The following is a 27773-nucleotide window of genomic DNA, read 5'->3' on the forward strand; positions in this document are numbered from 1 at the left end:
ACACTCATCTTCAGTGGCACTTGGCATCCCTACTGCTGGCTTTGCATGAGAGATTCAGCTTAGGGTGACCTCCCAGGCAATGCTAGGCACAGTTCTGCTGTCCTTTCCTCATACACTAATCAACCACATTTTGTTACCCCTGGGCTCAGTAAAGTGATTTATAACCCCAAACCAGCCAACACCGATCACTTCCTAATGCAGCTCTGCCCGCTGACTGCCGAGGCAGAGTGGGCGTGTCTATGCAAATCCCCCCGGGGTTGCTGGATGTCAGGGGAGAGCTCAGCCACACCCTGAGCAGCTAACCAGTGAATGGGAGAGACATTCACAGTCCTCATGGCGCTGGGTGGGTGAAGCTCACCCCCACGGGAGATAGATGGGGTGCAGCTCACACCTCTCCCAGCTGCAGGGCTGAGCAGAGGATGGAGGTTTTTCTTGCGGCTACCTCAGCTGGAGCCGGACCGTAAACGAACAAGCTCATATGCTGGCACCGCAGCCAGCAGCTTGAGCGAAAGGCTGGGCCAGCGCGTGGCCGGGGACTGGCTGGGCCTGAGGCTGGCCCAGCTCCCTCCGTCGCCCCAGTGCTGTCCTGCCAGGCTTGCCTCCTGCCTCAGCTTCTGCTGCCATGGGCAACAACACCCCGGGTGGAGGCTCGTGTGGTACCCACCCTCCCCAACACACACACACACATGCTGCCAGGAGTGGGCTCTGCTCCTGCTGCCAAGGCACAGGGTCCAGCAAAGGGGTTTTTTTCCTCTAAGAGCCAGACTAGACTAGGCCCGGGGTGCTGGTGGGAGCTGCAGCTCACAGCCAGCCGGGGAAGGACAGCTGGGTGAGCCAAGGTGCCAGCAGGCCGCCCCTGTGGCTGCCCAGGGCTCTGCCCATGTGCCAGGCAGGTGTACAAGGAGCTCAGCTCATTTCCCGCAAGTGGGCATCAGTGCATGTGCTCTCAGCGGGGCCAGTGCCCCAGTGCCCAGAGCTCTGTCCTGCTGTCACCCCCGGGGCCGGGGAACCACAAACCCTGCTGCAGCAGCTGCAAGTGGTGCCTACGCCCGGCTCCCGGGAGCTCTCACTTACATGCCGTAGGAGACCCAGGGTCAAGGCTTGCTTGGGAGCCAAAATTCCAGCTCCGCCCTGAGTTTCAGCACAAACAATTGCCCCTGGGTGCTCAGCCCATCTGACACCGCACCCTCAAGGAAAGGGAACACCCTTGGGTGCTTGTCCTGGCCCCCCCCCAAGGGAATGCCCCCTAGGTGCTCAGCTCCTCCCGCCCCAGGCGGAAGCAGCTGGAATTACTGACAGTGGGATCCGATTGCCGGCCCACCGGGTCCTCGTGCAGCTGCCTGGAACCAGAGCCGCCCCTGGGGCAGGGGAGAAACCAGAGCCCACGCTGACGAGGGTTTGACGTCCGACTTTATCTTTTTCTGGCTGCTGCTAGTGCCCATGGACAGCTGCCCCAGGCCAGTGCGGACACAGAACAGTGGCAGGGCTGTGGTTACCGTCTGTAGCACCCAAGCCTGGGGTCAGTCCTGGCTTTGCCCAGGCGGGGCGGGGCGGGAGGGGGGGAAAGGCTCTTAGCCTGCACTTGCAAAACATCTCACAAGACGGGGTGGCTCCTGGCCAGACTCCCGCCTGCGTTACCGACCCCCTGTGCCACCCTGCTGGGCAGAGCTGGCCAGTGAGGACAGACAGCTCACAGCCACTGCAGAACCACGGCAGCTCTGTCCCCACCCCCGTCCATCTGCCAGCTGGGCACGGGCTGGCAAGGAACAGCTCAGCGCACCGCCTCGCAGGGATATGCCTTACAGGGCAGCTGCGGTGCCCCAGGGCGCCCCGGGGCCAGGAGAGACGTGCATACCAGGGCCTGCACTGTCCACCCAGCCCCAGAGAGCAGCTGGCGCCAGCGAGAGGCAGCAGCAGCACCTGGCCATCCAGGTGCCCACCTGGGCCAGGCCCTGAAACTCACTGCAGTCCCATTCCTCCTCTCAGGGCTCCGCCTCCAGGTGGCAAGACCCCAGAGAGAGAAGCGGCAGGAATGAGGCAGCCCCCTCCCCGCTTTGAAATCACCTTTATTTTGTAAACATTTGTGTCTAAAATAATGAACTCCAGGAATAGGTCACAGGAGGCCCCCCGGGCGGGCAGAGGGCGCCACGGGCGGAAGGGGGACACACACAGCCGAGGACTCACGGGGGCAGCTTTGTGTTTTCAAACAGGACCTCAGGACGGGATGCACAGACAGTCGCTGCTGGAGACAAAGATCCATGGCTAACAGGACATGGGGCAGGCAGGACGCCCGGCTCAGGGGGTCTTGCAGTATCCATGCACCGGAAGAAGCCTGGAGGAGTTGGATCGAGGAGCTGGGAGCATTTCTCTAGGAATCTGACCGCCCATAGTGCAATCTTACTGCCACCCGGCATCAGGGTAACTCATGGCGCTCTGCACCGAGCCAGCTCAGCAACACAGCAGCTGCAGAGAGGTTTAGACCATCGCCTGTCGGTCCAGCACCAGCAACAGGACCTACCCAGGCAATGCCTAAGAGAAGCAGGCCCGCCGCCCCTCACAGCCAAGGCTTCCTGCGTGGGGCAGTCAGTGCTGCTTTCGCGGATACATGGAGCCCCCCAGAAGCCATGCAGCTAGGGGAGAGCGAGCCAGAGCCTAATGACCTCTGGCAGCAGCAGTTCCCAGCTCGGTTCAGAGCGCAGCCTTGAGGCTGAGTGTGGAAATACACGGGTGGATTCCTAGATCCCTGCTGGATGGGGCAACCGCAGCAGGAAGGAAGGATCTGACGGGCGCCCTCTCCCCCTCCCTCAGCAGCATGCTCCACCCCCCTCCGCTGCCTGTTGGCAGGGGCACGGAGGGAGCCTTCGCCCGCAGCATTCTCCCCTTTGCAGCGCTCTGCGAGCCCCTGCTTCCCCCTTGTTTCAGATGAGGGCTCCGGGGCGCCTCGCCAGCAGCGAGCGGCCCAGGGAGGGGCAGGAGAGCTGAGCCGATCACATCCCAGCCCTCTGGCTTCAGCACCTGCTTTCCTGCAGGGCTCCTGAACCTGCATGGCTGCTGCCCCATGTCCCCGCTGGGTTTTACGGAGAGCGCCCCCTTGTGGCGGGACAATAGGGTGGACTGCAGCAGGCAGCATTCTCCCGGGCCTGCCCTGCCCAGGGCCTCAGATGACCAGGGATGGTGGGGGAGGGCCATAGCCAAGGCCTCTGATTAGCCCAGCAGCCCTCCTCGAGCAGGGCATGTGGAAGACACTCAATCCTGCCCATACATCTGACACCACCTTTGGTGTAGTGGGTAACTGCCAGCACTGGCACAGAAAGGGTTAATACTTGCAAAGTGAGACCCCCCACCCCCATCCCTCCTGAGGCTCCCACAATCCCCTGCTTCTCAGACACCAGAAGGGGGAAGGGGTGGAAAATAAAGAGCACAATTTAACACATTTTGTGGGGGGGCACAAACCCATTTCCCAGCTGGTTAAGTGGTGTCTGCCGGCTCTGAAGAGCCTCCTAAGAAATGGACAGAGGGGCAGAGCGCAAAGCAAGCAGGGTCTGTCTGCCAGCCGGGCACTGGCTGGCAAGGAGCAGCGCCAGCAGGGATATGCCTTACAGCTCAGCTCCCAGTGGCATGGACAGGACAGCCCCCGTTTCACTGCCCTGCGTGTAAATGCAGGCCACCCTGCGGAAGCTCCTGGACGCAGGCTGGGAACTGGACTCTGCAACCATGCAGTGCAGAGGCTCAGTCTGGCACGGACCAGAGATGCTCTCTCACCCCCTGGCTGGGCCAGGCCCAGTCCCACAGGGGAAGATGGCGGATCAGACTCAAGAGCCTGGGAACATGCCAAGTGCACCAGGCCTTGGGCCGGCCAGGCAAGAGCCAGGAACAGGATGGGCCGACCCAGCACTGGCTCTAGATCTCTGCCACGTTCCGGATGGCCGGCAGGGTGTGCAATAAACAGGTGGCAGACAGCTCCTCCGGGATCCAGCCAACTGGACACGTGGCCTGAGTGACTCGTGACGTGACTCTCCTCAGCCAGTCCAGAGTGGAGGAAGGCCTTGGTGTACGTCCTCCCAAGGGGTTCACCTCTACCCGGGCCTGTGGAGGACACGGCCAAACAAACCTCCGGAGATCATTAGCCCCCCGGCCAGGCTAACAATCCCAGGGTCTGGCATCTTGCTGCCTCCCAGCCCAGGCAAGCTGAGACGAGCCAAGGGACACCTTCCACTAGCTGCCAGAGCTCTTGGGAGTCTCTGGGCAGTACAGCAGTGACCCCATTAGGGCCCAGGATGGCCTCAGAGCCCGCACTGGCACTGAGCAGCTGGGGACAGGCCCGTGGGGTTACGTGCCATGCCTCCTCTCTCCCCCTCACTCACCAGCCTTGGGGAGCCCAGCAGCTGGCCACACGGCCCCTATACCCAGCACGGGCACCTAGAGGAGTGGCCCCATTCGCAGAGGCACTGGCCAGCCGCAGCTCCCGCCGAGAGCCGGAAGGGATCAGCCCCTTGGGAAGGTCAGCCACTTCCCTGGGGCTCCCGGATTCCTGTTTGGGCACCAGACGGCAGGAAGCCGAGCAGGTGGGGAGAGTTTGGCGGAGGTTATTGCTCCCAGGCAGCCCCAGGGCCACCCACCGCACGGACAGGCGTCTGTGGCAGCGCTGCTCCCAGCCGGGAGCCTTCAGGCTGGCGACACCGGGGACACTGGCAGAAGGAGGCAGAGTGTTTGAGACAGCCAGAGCCGCATGTCCACAAAGCCCCTCTATGAAGCCGCAGCCGTGGATGCCCCACCTGAAGAAGGGCACATTGGCAGTGGAAGGGCAGGAGAGGTGATTCCCAGAGTCTCTCTGCCCACGTTACGTGTGGGGCCAGGCCTGGCACTGGCTGCCCAGCAGTCCCGGCCGCTTCACTCTGCAGCAAAATGGAGTCCTTGCGAGCACAAGGAAGCGATCCCTAGATAGTGCAGCCAGAGCCGAAGCCCAGCCGGCGCCTGTGGGTGCCTCCTAGGAAGGCCGCACGCGAGGCTGATCCTGCTCCGGTTGAGGGTGGGGGGGACACCACAAATGCACCGGGACATCTGGCACACACAGCACGTCGGGAGGAACCTAGAGAGCACGGCAGACCCGGGGGACAGCAAAGGAGACACACCAGGGAGCCCGAGGAGAGTCCAGCAGCGCAGGGAGCGGAGCAGGCCGGCGGCAGCGCAGGGAGACCCGGGCAGCAGAGGGGCCCTTCAGCACCAGCAGGCTTTGGGCGAGTTCTCCACCCCCTCGGGTTTGCACTCCTCCTCCTCCAGCTCGGCCAAGTTCAGTTCGTCCGCTGCATACGAGCGCAGCCCGTCCAGCTCCTTCCTGTGAGCCTGCAGGACCAGCTCCGTCAGCCGGGTGAAGGACTGCGGGCAAGAGCCCAGGGTTAGGCGCTCTGGCCAGGCTGGCAGCACCCCCTCACCCTGCCCTCCTCCAGCCCATGCTACTGTAAGGTGCCAGCCAATAAGGCTGGCACCTGGGGGATTCGGATGCTGGTCTCCCCATCTTCCCTCCAGGACCTCCAGCTGGCTCTTGGTGCTATTGTGATGCAAACAATGGAGAGTTCCTGACATTCACCATTGTGTTCTCCTTTCATCCCACTCTTCCACATCCCCCTTCCTGCCCCTCCACCCATCCTGGCTCTGACCAGGGAATGCGGGCAGAACTTACTCCACGCTATCTACAGGGTGAGTCGTAAGACGGCTCAGAGGACTGGAAAACAAGGCAATACCCTGACTTATCAATGGATTCCATCACTGGTTGGTGAACCTGGGAACGAGGCAGCTGATAACCTGGCCAAAGCTGAAAGATCAGGAACTCAGGTTGGACTGAGAGTTGAAGACATTGACACCCTATCAAGGGAAATGTTGGCTGAAATTAACGGTCAAAAGATGACAGATCCGCTGACTAATATCAGAGCATCTCGGAAAATCGCATCCTTGACCATGAGATTGTGGACAGGAATGAAAATCAATAGAGATGGGACCACGATATATCCATTCTACAAGAAGTGTTGGGAGCAGACTTTAATACCTGCCCACACTTTGGAATGTAGCATAAACTCTGGCGAGTCAAGGGTAACAGTATAATACAAGGCAGGCCAAAAAAGACTTTGAAGAGCAATTAGCAAAAGATACAAAAACTAACAGTAAATTGTTTTTAAGTACATCAGGAGCAGGAAGCCTGCTAAGCAGTCAGTGTGGCCGCTGGATGATCGGGGTGCTAAAGGAGCACTCAAGGAAGACAAGGTCATTGCGGAGAAATTAAATGAATTCTTTGCATCGGTCTTCATGGCTCAGGATGTGAGGGAGATTCCCATCCCTGAGCCATTCTTTTTAGGTGACAAATCTGAGAAACTGTCCCAGATTGAGGTGTCATTAGAGGAAGCTTTGGAACAAAATGATAAACTAAACAGTAGTGAGTCACCAGGACCAGATGGTATTCACCCAAGAGTTCTGAAGAAACTCAGACATGAAACTGCAGAACAACTAAGTGTGGTATGTAACCTATCACTTAAATCAGCCTCTGTGCCAGATGTCTGGAAGGTAGTTAATGTAACAGCAATTTTTAAAAAGGCCTACAGAGGCAATCCCAGCAATTATAGACTGGTAAGGCTAACCTCAGTACCGGGCAAATTGGTTGAAACTATAATAAAGAACAGAATTATCAGACACAGAGATTAACACGATTTGTTGGGGAAGAGTCAACATGGCTTTTGTAAGGAAAATCGTGCCTCACCAATCTATTAGGGTTCTTTGAAGGAGGCAACAAGCAGGTGGACAAGGGGGATCCTGTGGATACAGTGTACTTGGACTTTCAGAAAGCCTTTGACAAGGTTCCTCACCAAAGGCTCTTAAGCAAAGTAAGTTTTCATGGGATAAGAGGGAGGGTCCTCTCATGGATCAGTAACTGGTTTAAAGATAGGAAGTAAAGGGTAGGAATAAATGGTCATTTTCAGAATGGAGAGAGGTAAATAGTGGGGTCCCCCAAGGATCTGTACTGGGACCTGTGCTGTTCAACATATTCACAAATGATCGAGTAAAGGGAGTAAACAGGGAGATGGCAAGGTTTGCAGATGATACGAAAATACTCAAGATAGTTAAGTTCAAAGCCGATTATGAAGAGTTACAAAGGGATCTCACAAAACTGGGTGACTGGGCAACAAAATTGCAGATGAAATTTGATAAATGCAAAGTAATGCACATTGGAAAGCAGAATGCCAACTATACATATAAAATGATGGGATGTAAATTAGCTGTTACCACTCAAGAAAGACCTTGGAGTCATTGTCTAAAAATAATCCGTTCAATGTGCAGCAGCAGTCAAAAGAGCTAACAATGGTAGGAACCATTAGGAAAGGGATAGATGATAAGACAGACAATATCATAATGTCAGTATATACATCCATGGTACGCCCACACCTGCAATACTGTGTGCAGTTCTGGTCACCCCATCTCAAACAACATATATTAGAAATGGAAAAGGTGCAGAGAAGGGCAACAAAAATGATTAGGGGTATGGAGCAGCTTCTGTGTGAGGAGAGATTAATAAGACTGGGACTTTTCAGATGACTAAGGGGGGAAGATGACAGAGGTCTATAAAATCACAAGTGGGATGGAGAAAGTGAATAGGGATGTGTTATTTACCCCTTCACATAACACAAGAAGAACCAGAGGCACCCAATGAAATGAATAGGCAGCAGATTTAAAACAAACAAAAGGAAGCATTCCTTCACACAACGCACAGTCAACCTGGGGAACTCGTTCCCCGGGGATGTTGTCAAGACCAAAAGTATAACTGGGTTCAAAATGGAACGAGATAAGTTCATGGAAGTTATGTCCATCAATAGCTATTAGCCAAGATGGTCAGGGATGCAACCCCATGCTCTGGGTGTCCCTAAACCTTTGACTGCCAGAAGCTGGGACTGGATGACTGGGGATGGATCACTCGATAACTGCCCTGTTCTGTTCATTCCCTCTGGGGCACCTGGCACCAGCCACTGTTGGAAGACAGGAGACTGGGTGAGACGGACCACTGGTCTGACACAGGATGGCCGTTCTGATGTTCTTACTGTAAGGAAAGTGAAGCTATTTAGGGTTGGACACCTTGGATCAAGCTGTTACCAAGGACCTTGTATACATTGCCAAATTCATTCCAGATTCCTGGCCTGAGACAACAATCGTGGGACAAGACAATAACAACTCTGGGAGAACAGCCGGTTTCTGACCCGGGCCAAAGAAGAACTCCTGGGAGACTGGTGGGGCCAGCTGAGGGATCAGCTCAAAATCCAGTCTGGAGAGAGCAGGGGAAGCCACCAGCTCTGGGCTCTTTTCCAAGGTTTGCCCGTCTGATGGCAAGGAAAGAAGCCCGCCTGCCCCCCCATCTCAGAACACTGCTGGGCTCTCACCTCCTTAATGTTGAAGTTGGTGCAGGCACTTGTTTCGTAGAAGTCCATGCCGTACTCCTTAGCCAGCTGGAAGGCAAGAGAGTCCCTTAGACAGTCACCGAGCAGGGCACCGATTGCCAACCTCAGTGAAGACCAGTCCACCCTCCCCCTCCAGACATGCATGCTCACTTCTGAGTGCTAGGAGCACGCGAGCAGCTGGAGGCCGACCGGGGGTAGGGTGGGGCCGGGAAGACAGAGTATGTGGGGTGTGGCCCCCACAAAGAGCAAGGGCATGGGCACCCGTTGAGGGGAGCAGGACATGCTCTGCACTGTGAGGCCCGCTCACCTGCAGGCCTTGTTCCCTGCCCACTTGTCTCTTCTGCTCCTCGTCCGCTTTGTTCCCAATGAGGATCTTCTGGACCCCGTCCGGTGCATACTGGGGGGAAGGGAAAAATTGTTAGCCCAACACAGCATGCACTAAGGCACTGCCCAGCCCTCTCATAGCTCCACCACAGGGCCCCGGGGTTCCCAGCATGCACTGGGGCACTGCCTGGCCCCCTCCTGAAGCTCCACAGAACCACAGGGAATGACCCCAGGGCTCCCAGCATGCACTGGGGCACTGCCTAGCGCCCCCCACCCCACCCCCCAGCACCACCACACCACAGAGAACGACCTCAGGGCTCCCAGCCACACCCTGCCACCCCCAACCCCACTGCAGGGACCAATCCCGGGGCTCCCAGCATGCACTAGTGCACTGCCCAGTGCCGCCACCTCCCTCCAGCTCCGCCGCACTGCAGGAGCGACCCCAGGCTCCCAGCAGCAACAGGCCAAGATGTCCAGGAGCGACAAGTGACCCAGGGGCCCAGCTAAGACCCCTTGAAGGGGCCAGACCCAAAGGGCAGCGCTCAGCACCGTCCGACAGCTGGGCCCTTTTCAGGGGTCTCCACTGGGCACCCAGGATCACCCGTTGCTCACGATGGCCTTGGCCACAGTGGCTCAACCCCCAGTAGCATTTGCTGGGAGCAATGCCCACATGGCAGGGCACAGGCCAGGCAGCAGGCCTGCTCCGAGTCCCCAGGCCCTGGCCTGCTGCAGGGAGGCATTTCAAGGGGTCAGGTCTTCAATCAACGGCCCTGGCTGCTGCAGGGGGATCCAGCCCCCATGGGGGCCGGTTCTGGATGCACTGTGGCTGAGTTACTGCCCCGGGGCTATTGGCACAGGTGCCCTGCACCCTATCCCCAGGGGGAGTGCCTGAGCTGTTCCCACTGGGTGATGAGGCAGCTAATACAAACCAGCCGGTCTACAAACCCATTGCCACAGGCCCCACAGTTTCCATAGGGCTGATCTGTACCCTGCACCCACACCCTCTCCCAACTCTCCTGCCACATGTGCCCTGATGCTCGCTGCTCTCACAAGCCTGCCTTGCACGTTGGCTGCAACCCACGTGCCATCGCCAATCTGCGCTGCCTGCTGCCACTGCAGATCCACTGCACACACTGGCAGAGTCCCCTGCTGCTCATCCCCTGCACTGCAGGCCATCGCCAACCCACTCCACGCACTGGCAGAGCCCCTGCTGCCCATCCTGCACACTGCAGGCCATCGCCAACCCACTCCAAGCACTGGCAGAGCCCCTGCTGCCCACTCACTGCCACTGCAGATCCACTCCACGCACTGGCAGAGCCCCTGCTGCCCATCCCGCACACTGCAGGCCATCGCCAACCCACTTCATGCACTGGCAGAGCCCCATGCCCCTTGCTGTTCCCCCGCCCTGCCCGCTGCAGACTTGTTCACTGCCCCAGAGGGTCCCTTCCAGCAGAGCCTGCTTGGCAGACTCCAGTTGTTAGTTTCCCAGAGGAAACAGTCTCTTCGCTCCAAGCTTATTCTGAGCTCCATCACTGCCCCGCTGGGGGCCTTGCCGTGTCTCGCTGCTCAGGGCTCAGCCCCAACACAGGCCGCCCGCTCAGCCAGTCCAGATCAGGACACTGCCTCAGGCAGCAGGGATCCCCTCCCCACATGCGCTCAGGAGCCAGAGGCCACCAGGCAAGACAAGTGGCTCTGAGCCGACTCCCACCTCATCCACGTCGCTGGCCCATTTCATGATGTGTTGGTAGGAGCGCTCGCTGCTGATGTCATAGACCAAGAATATCCCCTGCAACGAGACCCAGCACACAGGGGATGGGGTGGGGGAGCAGAGGACAGTCTTACCCACAGTGCACTGGGGCAGAGAAGAGGTCACCCTCCCTCAGAATGTGCTCCTGTGCACCTGCCCTCCGGGAGGCACCAGGACATGGGTGGGGACCTCTGGTCCCCAGCCCTCTGAGAGGCACCAGGGCGTGGGCAGGGACCCCCGTTCCCCGGGAGGCAGTGGGGCATGGGCAGGGACCCCTGGTGGCCTCCTAGGACAGGCCACAATTAGCCTTAAGGGAACCCAGCATGGCCTAGTCGGTATGGCCTGAGACTCTGGACACCTGGGTTCCATCCCCAGCTCTGCCAGCACCCTGCTGGGTGACCCTGGGTGGATCCCTTCCCCGTCCCTGCGTCTCAGTATCTCCTCCCATCCTTTGTCTATTGAGTTCTTTGGGGCAGGGTTGGCTCGGAGGGGTGGGGAGGATCCTGCCCTAGCCCCATCAGCCTAGCCCTGGTGCAGAAACCTTGAAGGGCAGAGATTCTCACAAGCCTGAGAACCCCATATACACAGTGCCATTTGCCCACCCGACTCCCTCAGTCTCTGGCAGAGCAGATCTTGCCCTCGGCTCCTTGAGCAGTGAAAGCTGGGGGCCCAAACACTGGCCTGGAATGGTGCCAGAGGGTCATCAGGAATCTGCCGGGTCGCGTGACCCACTGAGCAGCAGGACCTTACGGGTCCCACTGACTGCCCCCCACCGGGGCCCCCTGCCCCTTATCCTTACCATGCCGCTCAGAGCAGCGCCGCTCGGCCGGAGCCAGACACGCTACGGCGCTGCCCTGCAGGAGAGCGCAGCCCCGCTGCCCAGAGCACTGCCTGGGCGGCGGTGTACCTGCAGGGGAGGGGCTGGAGGCTAGCCTCCCCGGCCAGGAGCTCAAGGGCCAGGCAGGACGGTCCGGCGGGCCAGATATGGCCCCTAGTTTGCCCATGTCTGGCCTAGAGAGAGACGTGTGCCGCCCACCCCCGGTATCGCCGTCAGAGCCAGGGCGGTGGCATTACCTGGGCTCGTCTGTAGTACTGCTTCGTTATCGTCTGGTACCGCTCCTGGCCCGCCGTGTCCCTGCAGCAGAGCAGAGGTCGGGTCAGTTGCGGGCGTTCCCTGGGCGCCATGACCCCTGATGGGGATACAGCGCCTCCTACTGCCGCAGGGTGGGAGCAAGAGCCACAGAACAAACTGCCATGGGGAGGGGAGGGGGGAGAGCAGCTGCAAACCCAAGGTGGGCACAAGCCGTGGGGCAGGTGACTCATGGGGCATCAGTGGGGGCTGGTCATTGGTGCCAAATGGAGCCAAGCCCCATGTCGGTGCTGCAGCTGCGAATTCCAGGGGAGGGGCAGCAGTGCCAAGTACCTTCCGAGGGTCTCGGATGGGCACACACAGCAGGGCTCATCCCAGACACCCCAAACACATACACTCTCCACCTTCGATGGGAGAGGATCTGAGTGCTCTGTCCCGGTGCCATTAGCTGCTGTGTCACCTGGCTATTCGGCGGGTGGGTGGGCAGTGCCAGGATGGACACGGGACAGCTGTGGCCACTGACACCTCTGCCAGGGAGCGCTGCAGCCAGCAGCTCCCATCTCTGGCTCTGTCCTTCCCCAGACCCTCTCTGTGAACTGGCAGGGTCTGTCGGCAGGAAGGTGGGCAGGCCTGCGACCCAGCGCTCTACAGAGAGTGCCCTGGGACCGAACTGCTGCCCTCCGGCTGGCTGGTGCGCTGGGGCCTGCAGCTCAGAGCCAGGCCCTTTAAGGAAGCTGCATGGGCACTGCAGGCTGAGGCCAATGGCCCACTCAGTTTTGTAGCCTGCTTCCAGCACTGGCCAGCAGCGGGAGGGTTGCGACCCATGGACAAGCACGCAGCAGCCGGTTTGTGGTGGTGGAGTTTTCCTAGCCCCAGCTGCAGTGGTCCATCTGCGTCCTCCACTGCCCAAATGAGAGATTTCTGTCTACGGGGCACCTTTGGTTCCAGAGCAGTTCACACACTACATACACAACATCCATCACCACTGCAATGCTGCCACCTCTGTGGAGGGACATGGCAGCTGAAGAACTGAGCACAGCATCACTACAGGACAGCCGAGGGTGGGAAGCGAACTGGAATGCTGCAACTGATGGAGACTGGGCAGCGAGATTCAGGGAGACACACCCGCATTGGAATTGGGCCAGGAAACGCAGACCAATGTGCCTGCTCTTGCAGAGATTGCCAGGGTATCTTTAACAACCCCAGGGGCACTGGGGGAGAAGAGCACCCCCTTCTGACTGCCACCCCTCCCTGCAGCAGCCACATGTTCTGTAGAGGTCTTGAAACAAAGTACTGGCCCAGCTGGACCTCAGCTGGTGAGCTTCAGCAGGGTCCCGGCCCTGGATCACCGCACCCTTGCCCAACACCCCTCCAGCCCTCGGCTTCAGCACTCACCAGATCTGTATTCGCACTTTGATACCATCCACTTCTATGGTTTTCATCTTGAAGTCGACCCCTGTGGCGAGAGGCGAGAAGAGAGGCGTTATGGGGAGCGGCACTGCCATGCTGCTAGCAAGCGCACTGCAGGAGCCGCGGCACGGGGCGTGCCTGACACGGGGAGGGGTCCCAGCCAATTGACAGCCACGCCCTCTCGGCACGCGCGTGTGGCACGGAGAGCAGAGACTTCCATTGGCCCACGCGTCCCGTGTCACCCGGGCTGTGCTAGACTAGTGACTGAGTTGGGATGCTCTACCCAGCATCTCGCCCCCCCCACCCCCACCGAGGGCTAGAAAGGTGCCTTGGTATAACTGGAGTCAGTGGGAGCCACACCTGCTGGACACAGCCCAGTGTCTCCTCTCCAGCTCACGGCCAGTCTGGGATACCAGGGCGAGGGCCAGGGCATGGACAAGAGAGCGGACCGGGTTCTGCTCAGCTCCAGCAGTGCATTCCCCTTGGGGGCAGCATGTGCAGTGGTTAGAGGAGGGCAGGGGGATGAAGGTCTTCTGATGCCCTGGACTTCAGCTCACTTCCTGCCCAGCCTCCTCCCCACTTCCCAAGGGTCCCTGTGCCCCTGAGCCATACAATCCCACAATCCCCACTGACATCTGTGCACCCCGCATCACCAGGACTCCAACCCCAAGCACCCGCAGCCCCCCAGGATCTGTTGGATTTCAGCCAGGAGTTCGCAAACCACCCCCCATTATTGGGAGACCTGGATGGGCGTTAGAGGAGGATTCTGGGATGTGGGTGGGACAGGCTCCAGTTCCCTGCATGCAGTCTGGGTAAGCCAGGGCCCCGGCCCCAGCCTGGCTGCTCTCCACACTAGGCAACAGCATCATCTTCAACTGTCCTGCAGGGAGCAGGCCGGCGTTCTGGAGACGCTGGCACAGGCAGGCTTAGAGCGCTGCTTCACAGGGCCCCCGTCGCACGGACAGTTCTCTGGGCTTTGTGTTTGCAGCTCTCCATAAACGGGCTTCAGGAATTCAGCGATGGAGGGGAGCATCGCCTACTCAACTCGGCCAGCCCCCTGCTCTCTGAAGTTAGCATTAAGCTTCCAAGCATGGCTAGTTGATGAGGCACCGTCCCTGACACGCATGTCTCCTCAGCACTTCCTAGCCCACTTATTCAGAGAGGGAGAGAGGCTCAGGTCGGTCTCTTTCATAGAATCACAGAATATCAGGGTTGGGAGAGACCTCAGGAGGCCATCTAGTCCAACCCCCTGCTCAAAGCAGTACCAATCTCCAACTAAATCATCCCAGCCAGGGTTTTGTCAAGCCGGGCCTTAAAAACCTCTAAAGATGGAGATTCCACCACCTCCCTAGGTAACCCATTCCAGTGCTTCCTCACCCTCCTAGTGAAATAGTGTTTCCTAATATCCAACCTGGACCTCCCCCACTGCAACTTGAGACCATTGCTCCTTGTTCTGTCATCTGCCACCACTGAGAACAGCCGAGCTCCATCCTCTTTGGAACCCCCTTCAGGTAGTTGAAGGCTGCTATCAAATCCCCCCTCACTCTTCTCTTCTGCAGACTAAATCACAGAATCATAGAATAACAGAGTTGGAAGGGACCTCTGGAGGCCATCTAGTCCAACCCCCTACCCAGAGGAGGACCAATCCCAACTAAATCATCCCAGCCAGGGCTTTGACAAGCCTGACCTTAAAAACTTCTAAGGAAGGAGATTCTTCCACCTCCCTAGGTAACCTCCCTAGGTAACGCATTCCAGTGTTTCACCACCCTCCTAGTGAAAAAGTTTTTCCTAATATCCAACCTAAACCTCCCCCACTGCAACTTGATAACCCCAGTTCCCTCAGCCTCTCCTCCTAAGTCATGTGCCCCAGTCCCCTAATCATTTTCCTTGCCCTCCACTGGACTCTCTCCAATCTGTCCACACCCCTTCTGTAGTGGGGGGACCAAAACTGGACACACTACTACAGGTGTGGACTCACCAGTGCTGAGTAGAGGGGAATAACCACTTCCCTCGATCTGCTGGCAATGCTCCTACTAATGCAGCCCAATATGCCGTTGGCCTGCTTTGCGGTGGTTGTACAGTGCCTAGCACAACGGGGGTCCAACAATAACAACCACCTCTGACTTTTTGCTGAAAGCATCATGTCTACGTTGGTTGCACGAAGGGGGCCACGCCCAGCTCGGAAATGAGCTACCTGCTACCACCAGCAGCTCTCCACAAAGCTGCTTCAAGAGAGGGGATTGTGGAGAATCGCCACTGTGCTCGGGGTGAGGTCTCTCGGGAACCCCCTGCCAGATCAGCTAAGGTCTTCCAGAAAACCCCTCTACCTCAGCTCCAGATCCGACCTGCCGATTACAAAGCAGACAGGACCTTTGGGATTTTAAAGTGGACGCGACGTTAGGCTTATAACAAACAATCAGAGCCGTGGTTCCTAACAGCATAGCCAAGCACATAGGTTCGGCAGGTGCTTTCTGAGAGGCAGTGCAGCTAAGACTCTGGTCCCATTTCCAGTTCTGCCAGAAGTGACCTTATGCAAATGTAAGTCACCTGAAAGACATGGGAAGATATTTGCCTGCCTCGGAGAGTCAGGGTATGAAGCCTACTAATAAGGGCTGTGAAATGCACAGCAGCATGAGCAACAGGCAGCAGAAGAGGGGCTCAGACTCGTGACGTCCCGACTCGGAGTCCAGTGCAGCTTCTCTAGGCTCGAGAGTATGTTGATGCGGGAGGCAGGCTGGCTGGCCGGCCCAGGCAGCTCACACAGGTTTGGGAGCATGTGCCATGCAACTGGAGTCGGCAGAGTGTTAAGAGCAAGCACAAGTTCTCCTGTGTCTGGGCAAGTGGCAGTTCCCATGGCTCAGCACTGGGGCCAGATCTGGACAGATTGTCACAGAGAAGGTGAAGAGCCCTTCTGATCCCAGGACTCGAAAAGATTTCGGGTCCCGGCTCCAAACCAGGGAAGTGCTAAAACCAGGAACAGTTGGGAAAGAATTTGGACACCGGCCACGCTCGCTGTTCCTTCCTAGCTTTGCTCTCAGGTAAGGCTGCACCCTTTGTGCTGAGACTTTCCAGTAAAATCCAGCAGACACCAAGCCTCGGCCCGAACGGGAACAGTTTTGCAAAGCGTTAAGCAACTGTCTTTATGGAAAGTGCTGGGCATCACTGCCCGGGCCCATGTCAATGTCCATGTGTGTTATGTTCACAGCACACACAGAGAAGTTAGATTTTCTTGCTGGAACGTAACATGACCGTGTTCCTTCGAATCCCGAACGATAACGCACACAGCTGCCCACAACGCAGGCTGCTCCCTAGGGCAGAGCGGCCCATTCGCCTCGCCCTGGACTAGCCCAGCTTCTTCCAGGCTGAGGCTGACACCCCCTCCCCCCACCCCAGCCAGTAAACAGAACCAGGAAACACCCCAACTCTTAAAGTGATAGCTTGCACCTCTAACCCAGTCCTCAATACACCACTGTTTGGAGACATAAAATAAACTGAACAAGAGGTTATTCGTTCTGTTGGAAACTCAGTGTTTTTAGTTCCCTCCGGGATTGTTTCCCTCCACACACACCTTAAATGTAACCACATTTGCAAATGCACATTTCCTTTGCTTTTTGCTACAAGATGCCATAGCTGCCGAGCCCGGCTACCTCTCCCACAAATCAGAGCTCAACATCCCAAGAGCTCCTCGGGAAGCCAAAAATAGCCGCAGCCACTGTTTCCGATCACAATAGCTTCGTCATGTCTCATCCATCACCCTCCAAAGATGTGCAGATGATGGACCTGCAATAGCAATAGCTGGACCTGCAACAGCCAGCCTGCGTTATGCGCTGGTAGATCAGGGTACCCGTGCTCTGCGCAGTCACCTGGAGCGGTATGCAGGGTGCCTCCCATGCCCGGCACCCGGACACCGGCCTGCCAGATCGGCTGATTGCTTTCCAGAGAGCAAGGCCAGAAGGGCCCATTCTGACTATCGAGTCTGACTTCCTGCCCGAGATGCCCACCCAGGGATCCCTGGACTCCTGGCTGAGCCAGAGTCCCAAGATCAATGCAGCAAAGCAGCCTCTGAGTGGGATGCTGCCAGTTGCTTAGGCCCAACATTCAGCAGCTTAAAGGGATTTTTACAGACCCTAGTAGAATGATTCCTCTGCTTTGTTTGAGTTCAGTGAAGGTGGAAATCCAACCCGAGGCCTCATCGACACACAAATCGTACCCAGTTGAATTAGTTCAATCAGAGTTAACCCAAGTGTGGACACTTAAAATCGGCTCACATCGATCTAGCTTCATTTGGAATTTACCCAGGGCAGCTAGAATATCGGCCAGCCTCAGAGTTGGGCAGGAAACCTGTGGTCCACCCACTTCGGTGCCCTACGAATCCGCCCCACACGGCTGCATGTGGACGGAGGCTTGTGCGAGCGACATCCTGCTCACTGCAGCCCAACAGAGGCGCATCCCCTCCTGAGCCCAGTGCCAGCTCCTGCCCATCCCAGAGACGGGGCTGCGCCTGGCCACACCTCCCCTAGGGCAGGCAGGCCAGACCCAGCTGTGCTGTGCCGTGTAGCTAGAGACTGCAGAAGTGGGGTGTTTTTTGCAGATTGGGTTTCAAGTAAGCCCCTACAATTCAGGCTCGCTGCTGTGGCAGGACTGGCCCCGCCCAGACAGAGGCCTGGGGTCCTTCCAAAGCTAGTTTTTGTGCATTTCTAAGCCTGGCAGGAAGTTAAGAGACCTCCGCCATTCCCAGGAGTTTACGGGTACACACGGCAGCTGTATGAGCAGAGATCCATATCCACGATACAATATTTGACAATGTCTTAATGTTCAGTGTCGTGTTGGATTCTCCGTCACCGACTGTCTTTAAAGCAAGACTGGATGGTTTTCTCACAGCTCTGCACTAGGAATGATTTGGGGGCAGGTCTCTGGCCTGGGTCACGCAGGAGGTCAGACGAGATCATCACACTGGTCCCTTCTGGCCTTGGACTCGAGGAATCTCTTATGAGCTGCCTGCCTGGCAGAACCGGCAGCTCCGCTTCTCAGGCCAGCAGGACTTGCCCATCTGTGCAGGAGACAGAGCGTCCTCTGGGGCCGGTCCCAACCTGGGGATCAAACTCCCTTAGGAACTAAGCTCTGTCCCAACCTTCCCCACCCTTGCTCCAAGGGCCAGGCACGCTTCTAGGAACAATTTCTTCTAATGTTTTGGAAAACCAGACCAAAACAAGCCACTCCCTGCACTCTCTTCTGGTGGGGAGGAGAGGAGAGAACCACGACAGAAGTTAGTCACATTGCTGAGGCCTTACAACGGGAAGGCACTCAGATAGGACGGTGAGGAGCACAGCATAAGAGCTTATCTAGAACAGACAGCAAGGGAGTGCTAGATGTCTCCATGAGCCAAGCTCATACCAGGAGCAACAGCACGGGCCTCCGTGGTCAGCGTGAGCCTGGGCCTAGATGGCTCATTTCTCCTCTGTACATTTCAGGACGTGTTCCTGGCGAAGGAAGGGGCGATTCCTGCCATTCACCAGTGGGACACCCATCCCATAGGGCATTGCTGTCTCCAGCCCCGCCATTCCAGGGCCCTGACCATTCACAAGGCCTCACTTCTCAAGCCAGCATGCTTGTTTAGCAAGACCTGTCACCCTAGGGAATTCCATGTAGTACGACTGACTCCTTCCGACCATGCTCACAGAGATGTTGCCACCAGACCCCCAGCCATCTGTCTTCAGCTGGAGGTCTTTCCCAGCTGACTAGCTACACCACCCACCTTGCCAGGTCTCATCCTTCGACCCCAGAGGGGCTAACCAGCACAGCACAAGGCGGCGGTGCTACGGGGCACAATCCCCATCAGTGGCGCTATCTAGGGACTCAGGCAGTGCTCTGAGGGGCAGTTATGCCAGAGCAACAGTCCCAGGAGAGAAATTTCAGCCAGCTGGTGCCAGGGGCTGCTCCATGCTTCTGAAGCACTGCCCGGCCACACGCCAGCAAGTGCTTGACAGGAGTCCCAGAGCCCTCTGCAAAGCAGCGGGGATTAACGCCACTGCAGACCATTTTACAGCTGGGTCTGATCCCTTGTATTGCAATGCTGCCCAGGAGACGGCCCTTGGTGTGCCAGGTGCTGTACAGCTGCAGAACAATGGGGCTGCCCCGCAGAGCCGGCAGGCGAAGCCAGAGCGAGGTGGAGCAAGTGCCCAGGCAGGTTGCCGGCCCAGCCAGCCTTCCCCTGGGTCTGACCAGTGGCTTCATCTTCCTCTCCTGGCAGCGTCCATGCCAGTCTAGTGCTCTGCCCCTGCCTGCTGGGTCGCAGGGTCGCAGGGTCCTTTCAGTCCTGCGCACGGCCTCTTATCGTCCCCGCGATCTCCCGGGAAGATGGCACACCCTGGCAGAGGCGCAGCCGCTCGTGCTCCACCTGGGGGAGGGCCAAGGCTGGGCGATCCAAGGGGCAGCGTCACAGCCCTGTCGGAGTGAGGGGCACAAGCTGCTTTTGGGGGGGAAAAAGTCACTGTGGCAAACGGCAGCTACCCGCGTGCCAGTCACACGGGTTCCTTTAGTACCAGCACTGCCCGGGCACACGGCTGAGGCACTCAGCAAGGAGCCCGTTACCCCGTCACGAAGTGGGCACCCAGTGAGAGGAGGGTTACCGTCACAGACAGACCCCGCCCGACTGCAGGGATCCTTTGAACCGCAGCGGCCTGCAGGCCACGTGCAAGCCGTGGACAAACCTCTTAGGAAGGGGCTGTGAGGGTCGGACGCTCCTTCTGGGCACGCTGGCCCCATGGCACCTGTTGGGAGGGGCTTTGCGACCCGCCCAGGCTGAGCCAGCAGTGTGGAGACTATGCCTGTAATGGGGGCACGTCTGTGTGTGGAGAGCACCCCCCCACATGGGGCCACAAGAGCCTGCCCCACAAACCCACATGCCCCCCCTAACCTCCGCTCCCCCAAACCCATCTTCTCCTTCATTTCTCAAGGCCCCAGTCACTTCCCACAAGTCATCTAAGCCTTCCCCCCTATATCTGCCCCTCCAAGGTGCCCATACCTCTCTGTCCCTGTAATGCCTCCCTGATACCCCTTCTCCTACATCCTATTCACACCTCTACCTCCTGCCCCCTCAAATCCCTCTTGGTCCCAGGTGCCCTCCCCTACATACATATCAACCTCCTGCACTTCCTCCCTTCCCACCATCCCCAAATGCCCCCACTTACACCCCCCACCCTCCAGCCCCTCCCACCCCTATACGCACACCGATACCCCTGCTCTCCTCACCACCCCATACACCAGTCTCCCCTACATTCCCCTGCTTGTGGTTTTCCATAAAGCCCCATCACCCGAATTCAGATGACTCAGCCAGACTCTTCCTTCCTGAGGAACGCCAAGTTTCCAGACGGGGAGAGGTCTGGTCCTTTAGAGCTAGGGTTTCCTGGCACAGAGAAAGCTCCGTCAAACAGATCGGTGTCCGAAAGCCCAGGGGTGTTAAGCCAGTATCATGGTTGGAGGCCTGTGCCCCTGATTCTGAAGGCCTGGGGGTCCTTTTGTGCGATACATCAGCGACACAAGCCACACGGAGCTCACTGCATCTCTCTCACGGGCTGAGTCAAACCCTGCTGGTCACTTCGCTTCACCCCCACTCCTTCCAGGGAGTGCAGATAGTCAAGGTTTTCCAAGGAGCCATCCCCTCTGGGGGGAGGCCACCACAGGGGGTAGACACCACGGGGAGGGGTTGGGGGTGGGGACACACTCACAATTATTCACAGCAGCAGAACGATGGTGATCGAAATCCTGGGATCTGTCCCTAGCACTGTGCGGGGAGCGTGTTTAGTGGGTAGAGGTAGGATAACCAACGCACCTCTATTGGAGTGGCAATGTGACGGAGGGGATAAGACTTGGGTCTACCATAATATGGACTTGGATCCCTACCATTCTGGATCTCTCGCAGCCTATCTAAGGTAAAAACAGCCAAAACTGAAGTCAGTGATAAATCCCAGAGATATATTAATGAGAGCAAGCCAAGGCCCACAAAAGTCCACAATAACCGGACTTATTAGACTCTATTCTCTTCAAAAATAGCCAGTTAAACCTACGTGGAGACTCATGCACTATCTCGAAAAACTGTCGGACAAGCTGTGTTTAGACTAGAGGAACCTAAGGGAGCATTAGACCAATGTCAACAGCAAACAAAGCAACTTTAGTGACCTGTAATTCAAAAATGGGAGGTGTGAATGCTTAAAATGCTGGCCATAAAACCCCCGACGCTCACATTTTCCCTCTGTCTTCAGGATAAATCTGGCAAGTCAAACTTACAAGTGCTGGAGAGACAGCATGGTCCAATGAATTGAGCACTGGGCTAGGACTCAGGACACCTGGGCTCCATTCCCAGTTCTGCCACCGACCTGCTGATTGACCATAGCACCCTTTGTCTCGACCAGTTAGACTGCAAGCTCTTTGGGGCAGGGACTGTGATGTTTTATATATTTGTGTAGCACCCAGCACAATGGGGCCATTAGGCGGTACTGAGGCCAGTAGGCAGTACTGCAATATAAATAATCGATACAGACCAAAAGCGCTGTAAGGCTTGCACCAGCACGCAAGGGTTAGGTGATCCCAGAATTAAAGGTGCCCGTGCAACTGCAAAGAGAACCCCGCTCAGCCCGTCAATGGGGCAGCTAAGGACAGGCGGAATCTTTGGAGCGTTTAGCTGCCAGACTCAAGACTCTATTGTGCCCCTGCAAAAGGAGTTTTTTCAAGAGCTTAATAACTTGGCCAAAAATAGACCAATTTTCACCAGGATGGCAAAAGGCTCCGCAACATCAGGGCAAGCCCCCTGCCAAATCACAAGTCCCTGCCCGAAAGCAAGGAGGCGCTAGCGCTTCTCAATGAAATGATTTTTTAAAAACATGGGCAAAACAATATGTTTTTCCTAGCCTCATTCTCGGAAATGGCTGAATGATTTTTGCTGAAATTTTCCAAAGAGATTCAGCCTGAGGCAGACACCCAGTGTGGGAAGTTTCAGCACAAACAGTTAAAGGTTGGCAAAGTTGTAAGCAATTGAAAAAAGGGTCTTATAATGGAAAGTGTCAGGCAACCTTAACTATGGGTGGAGCTGATAGATGATTATTGTAACACTCACTGCCTGATTTACAGGGCTCCTAAAATAGTTTGTGAAGCTTTCAAAACCTCTCCTTGAGCCTTCCATACACAACCCCCCAGCCACCTCCCTTTGCTCTGGGAAGCAGAAAGTTGACACCCTGCCTGGTGGATCTGGATTAGGGTATCTGTGCCCCTGACAGAGTGATAGCGTATCAATGCCAGCAAATGCTCAGCATCACCTATGGAGCGAGAAATTAGAGGAGTGTGGAAAACAAGCCATATGACAGTAGAAACCGGAAGCGTGGGAGGAGAGAAGTGTGGTTCTATTCATTATTAGGGGTATTGCAGTAGTGCCTGGAGCATCTAAATGCAGATCAGGTTCCCACCGTGCTGGGCACTGCACAGAGTGCAGAAACAGTCCCTGCCCCAAAGAGCTCACAGTCTAAACAGACACCAGGTGGAAAGGGAAACTGAGGCATGGAGATGGGAAGGTCTTTGCTCCAGGTCACCCAACAGAGCCATGGCAAAGCCGGAAATATATAGTCAGGAATTCTGTTCCTGGTTCTAGCTGCCCTATGCTTTAATCCAGCTGGTATGGGAACTTCTACAGCCAGCATGTGCAGGGGGGATAGGTCTGAATTGCTGCAGAGGTGCCGCATCCATCCCCTTGCTTCATAGACGCTGGGGTGGGGGTGGGGAGAACAGAATTGCCTGCTCCTAACATACTCCTAACACTTGCAGCTCTGAATTAAGACAATGACTATAATTCAACCTCATGCTTCAGGGCTTCCGCCAGTCATCTGCACAGGTCAGGAAGAAATTCCTCCTCCGCCTTCTTCCCCAATGCAAAATTGGCCAGATGGATTCTGGGGTTCCCCCCAACACCTTCCTCTGGAGCATCAAGAATTGACCACAGCCAGAGACAGCACACTGAATACGGTAGTCTGGTGCTCTGACATGGACCAGAGAGTCCTCTTTCTTAACTGGCTGGTTCTTGCTCACATGCTCTGGGGTATGCTGATCACCAGATCTGGGGTCAGGCAGGAATGTTCCCCCTTGGGGGGGGGTCTCCTTCCTCTGCAGCATTGGGCACAAGTTGTCTGCTGCAATCAGCTGGGTGTGGTCCCCCCATCCATTCCCTGCCATTGCAGGAGCCGTGGGCGATGGTGGCCTCTCGGTCCCTCCTGGTCTCTGCCTGGGGCTCAAACAGGCTAGCCTCCCGAGGCCTGAAATGTCTCAGTCTAACAAGTCTTGGGGCTCAACACTGAGGTGAAATGCTACACGGGAGGTCAGTCTAGAGATGATTAACTCCCTTCTCGCCTTACACTCGGGAACTAGCCAGTCGGCCGTACTGCAGGGGGGCAGGCCATTCCACCTGGGAAGGAGAAACAGCTGCAGGGAAGAAGGTAACTGGCACAACCCAATGCAGCTTTGCATTTCTAAGTGTTCAGCCCGTCAGTTTCCTGGAACTCTGAACATTTCCAGCTGCCCTGCCCTGAGTGGGCACAGAGGGGGGGGCAGAGCCGCCACTCCTGGCAGCTTGATTCACCGGAGGCATCTGACCTCCTGTACACGGCCAGTGTACTGCTCTTGGGCACAGCACATCAGGTTCCCTTTGCTTCTCTGGAAGCTCGCAGGAGGAGAGCACCCACTGCAAAGGAACCAAGGGCTGTGGATGGAGTGAGCGGAATTTTGTAGAGCTGTGTTTCTAGTCGTGTTCAATTAGTCCGGTCAACTGATCACAGCTCCTGCCTATTTCTCTCCTAGTGTATATTCATGGATTGGGGAGCCAGCCACCAGGAAGGGAAAGCTTCCCTTGCACCTTTTGTCAGGGAAGGCTCACAACCCTGGGTACAGGAGAGCGTGCTGGGGTTTCACCTACCAGTACCCTGGACGACCGTACTGAATGCCAGGTTGCAAGTGACACTATCCAAGGAAAAGAGCAGAAAGCAAATAATACCACCTAGTTCTTGTACAGCAAGCAGGTCAGTATTATTATCCCCATTGTACGGATGGGGAAACTGAGGCACGGAGCAGGGAAGTGACTTGCCCATGGTCATCCAGCAGGTCAATGGCAAGCTGGTCTCCTGAGTCCCAGTCCACTAGGTGGCACTGCCCAGCGGTGCAGTGCTGGAGGAGCTCCGTGAGCCAGAAGGTAAGTAAGAAAGAGTGGTCAGATCAGACCAATCAGAGCTAGCAGAATCTGAGCCTTTCCCCTCTGCAGGAAGCCAATTTATTAAGCCAGAAGCTTGCAGCGCACATCAAAGGCGTTACCCTGGCTTGTGGGAAGGGGCTGGCCCAGGCCTAGAGCACGCCCCTAACCCTCTCCTCATCCCTGCAGAGGCTCAGGAAAGGAGGCAGCAGAAACTCAGGGACACGCCCCAGGGAACGGAGGGGTTTCTCAAGCCACTGCCCAGCACTTTCTGCCCACTCCCGACCAGATCCGGAAAACGTCCGTCCCGTCACTGGGCAAGGGGCGCTGCAGCCCAGTGGGGGATCCTAACCTCACGCTGCAGCCCACTGGAACGGCTCAGCGCCCGCCTGCACCCACTCTCGAGCCCCAGCAGCCCATGGCCACGGCCTCTTCCCAGCAGCCCGTGACCCTAAAGCATGGGGGTTGCTGTTCCCTACACAAAATGATCCCATCTAACGTAGCCATGGAAGTTTTTATGGGGCACGCTCGCGGCCAGCCCTTTGGGGCCCTGCTACGCTCTTGGTCTCAGTGGCAGCAGGCACCACTGGGCAATCATTTCCGCTCTAGCTCAGCTGTTGTCCTTGGGGCCTTTCCAAACAGTCCCAGTCTCTTTACACAGGAACCGCTCCAAGGCCCGGAGCCTTTTCCTGGGGGAGGGAAGGTGTTGGGAGGGGAACCAGCAGCCATGCCCTGGGAGCCCCAAAGATTCAGTTGCTAAGGAGCTCTTTTCTTTTCCCATGGCCCAGCTGATTGAATGGAGCAGAGCACTCAGTCCCTGCCACATCTGTTGCCCTTGGGGCAGGATTCACGGAAGGAGGGTGAAGGATCCCCCAGCACAGAATAGGGCAGCGCAGAACAAGGACCTTCCGGTTAACTGCTGAGTTAAGAGCTCGCTGATGGGAGGACGAGACACTAAAGGCCGAAAACAGCCCCTCCGTGGCATGTCCCTGGGAGCAAGCTCCCTGGCAAAAGATGGCAGCCTGCATGGTGGATTTATAGAATAATGGACTTCAAATAGCACCTTCCACCCAATCCACACACACACCGGTCACTGACATGCAGCCAGGTCTCAGGCAGAGCACAGCGACTGCTCCACAACCGCACAGCCACACTACGCCCCGGTTTGGGAAGGGGAGAAACCCAATTTGGAATCCGGCCCCGGCACCCAGCCTGATCACCCTAGCACCACATGCCAGAGGGCCTCTCCTGAGCATGGCGCGGCCAGGGCCTCTGTTTTACTCTGCTCCAGAGCCCCTCACGCCGGAGGCGAAGGCAGGTTTGGAAGCTATTAAGAGGGACTAGCTAGAACAGCACATCCAGGAGCTCCAGCAGCAGGGCTTGCAGCACCCAGCCCCCTTAGGAGTCACTGGACCGGGGTACACAGGATTCCTCCCCCACCCCCTGACATTAGGCCAAGGGCCTGCAAGATTTTTGCCCCGCCTCCCGTGCCCAGGAGGAGCCCAGAGCAATGACCGCATCAACCACACTGGGAGGCTTTCTGGCAGATGCAAGGGGCCCCTTTGTGGGTAGAGAGCACCCAGAAAACCTTGCTGAGGTTCCCCCGGTGCCCCCCAGGGGCCAGGGGCTACTCACAGTGGGCAATGGGTGACAGGGCCCCCAGCAGCAGCCCCTCACCCAAGAGCTGGGAGAGCTTCTATGGAAAGGATCAGGGTTCCCAACCCAGCCTCACCGATTTCCCCCTCCACCCCATGACTCTCAGCCTGGCCCTATCGATTCCCTCCTCCGCGGTTCCCAGCCTGGCCCCACACATTTCTCCCCCCTCGGCCGGGGCCCATCGATTCCCCTCCCCCGCAGCTTCTCTCATCCCGGGCCCATCGATCCCCCTCCCCCGCCCGCACTCGGGGCAGCGCGGGGATGAACAAAGAGCCGGAACCGAGCGCTCAGCCACAGCCGCCCCCGCGGGTCCCTCGGCCGGGCGCCCTCGCAGGGGCCCAACGCGCTGCCGCGACGCTGCACAACGGGCAGGCTCCCAGTGCGCCCCTCCCTCCAGACCTGGTCCCCCACCCCCACGCCCAGCCCCCCACCAGCACCAGTGCGTCCCTCCCCCCAGACCTGGTCCCCCACACCCAGCCCCCCACCAGCACCAGTGCGTCCCTCCCCCCAGACCTGGTCCCCCACGCCCAGCCCCCCACCAGCACCAGTGCACCCCTCCCTCCAGACCTGGTCCCCCACCCCTACGCCCAGCCCCCCACCAGCACCAGTGCATCCCTCCCCCCAGACCTGGTCCCCCATCCCCACGCCCAGCCCCCCACCAGCACCAGTGCGTCCCTCCCTCCAGACCTGGTCCCCCACGCCCAGCCCCCCACCAGCACCAGTGCACCCCTCCCTCCAGACCTGGTCCCCCACCCCCACCCCCACGCCCAGCCCCCCACCAGCACCAGTGCACCCCTCCCTCCAGACCTGGTCCCCCACCCCCACCCCCACGCCCAGCCCCCCACCAGCACCAGTGCATCCCTCCCCCCAGACCTGGTCCCCCATCCCCACGCCCAGCCCCGCGGCACCAGTGCGCCCCTCCCTCCAGACCTGGTCCCCTACCCCCACGCCCAGCCCCGCGGCACCAGTGCGCCCCTCCCTCCAGACCTGGTCCCCTACCCCCACGCCCAGCCCCGCGGCACCAGTGCATCCCTCCCCCCAGACCTGGTCCCCTGCCCTCATACCCAGCCCACCCCCGGCACCAGTGTACACCCCCCCCCGACCTGGTCCCCTACCCCATGCCCAGCCCCCCCCGATCAGTGCACCCCTGCCCCCAACGCCCGCAGCCCCATGCCCAGCCCCCCCGGCACCAGTGCACCCCCCAGAGCTGGTCCCCTACCCCCATGCCCAGCCCCCCCGATCAGTGCACCCCCTACCCCCAACGCCCGCAGCCCCATGCCCAGCCCCCCCGGCACCAGTGCACCTGCCCAGCGCCCCCGGGATCAGCGCGCCGGCGCCCCGGCGGTGGGGAAGAAGCGCCAGGAGCCAAGCGCCCGGCCGCGGAAGCCCCCCGAGGCCCGGCGCGGCCCGTACCGATGGTGGAGATGTGCGAGGGGTGGAACTCGTTGTCGGTGAAGCGGCAGAGCAGGCAGGTCTTGCCCACGCCCGAGTCCCCGAGCAGCAGCAGCCGGAACAGCACGTCGTACTGCTTGGCCATGGCGGGGAGCCGGGGCGGGCTGCGGGCTGCGGGCTCAGCCCCGCGCCGCGCCTGCCGCTGCCATCGCCGCCCGCCCGCCGCGTCCGGCCGGGCTGCAGCCGCCGGGACCGCGCCGCCGCAGAGCCAGGGCCGGCCCCTTCCCCGCCCGGGGACCGCGACCCGGGCTGCCGGAGCGGGCAGGGGGGACTGACTCAGAAACACCTGCCTGAGCCCATCGCTGGGGTGCGGGAAACTGCCCCCCCCCGTGTGACCCCCGCAACCACACTGCCTGAGTCTGCAGAGAGCCTGAGCCCATCGCTGGGGTGCGGGAAACTGCCCCCCGTGTGACCCCCGCAACCACGCTGCCTGAG

General features: G+C 58.3%; 1 protein-coding gene across 1 annotated transcript; it reads right to left on the reverse strand.

Moving 5' to 3' along the window:
- Positions 1-2048: 2048 nt before the first annotated feature.
- Positions 2049-27527, reverse strand: RAB15 (RAB15, member RAS oncogene family). Its single transcript, XM_037899299.2, has 7 exons — positions 27300-27527; positions 12992-13052; positions 11581-11641; positions 10468-10545; positions 8743-8832; positions 8418-8483; positions 2049-5376 (listed from the first exon to the last, which is right to left on the reverse strand). The coding sequence occupies exons 1-7, from the start codon at positions 27421-27423 to the stop codon at positions 5218-5220; spliced, it is 639 nt and encodes a 212-aa protein (XP_037755227.1). The 5' UTR covers positions 27424-27527; the 3' UTR covers positions 2049-5217.
- Between the last annotated feature and the right edge of the window lie 246 nt (positions 27528-27773).

The sequence above is a fragment of the Chelonia mydas genome, chromosome 6, assembly GCF_015237465.2.
Source record: "Chelonia mydas isolate rCheMyd1 chromosome 6, rCheMyd1.pri.v2, whole genome shotgun sequence".
NCBI lineage: Eukaryota > Metazoa > Chordata > Testudines > Cheloniidae > Chelonia > Chelonia mydas.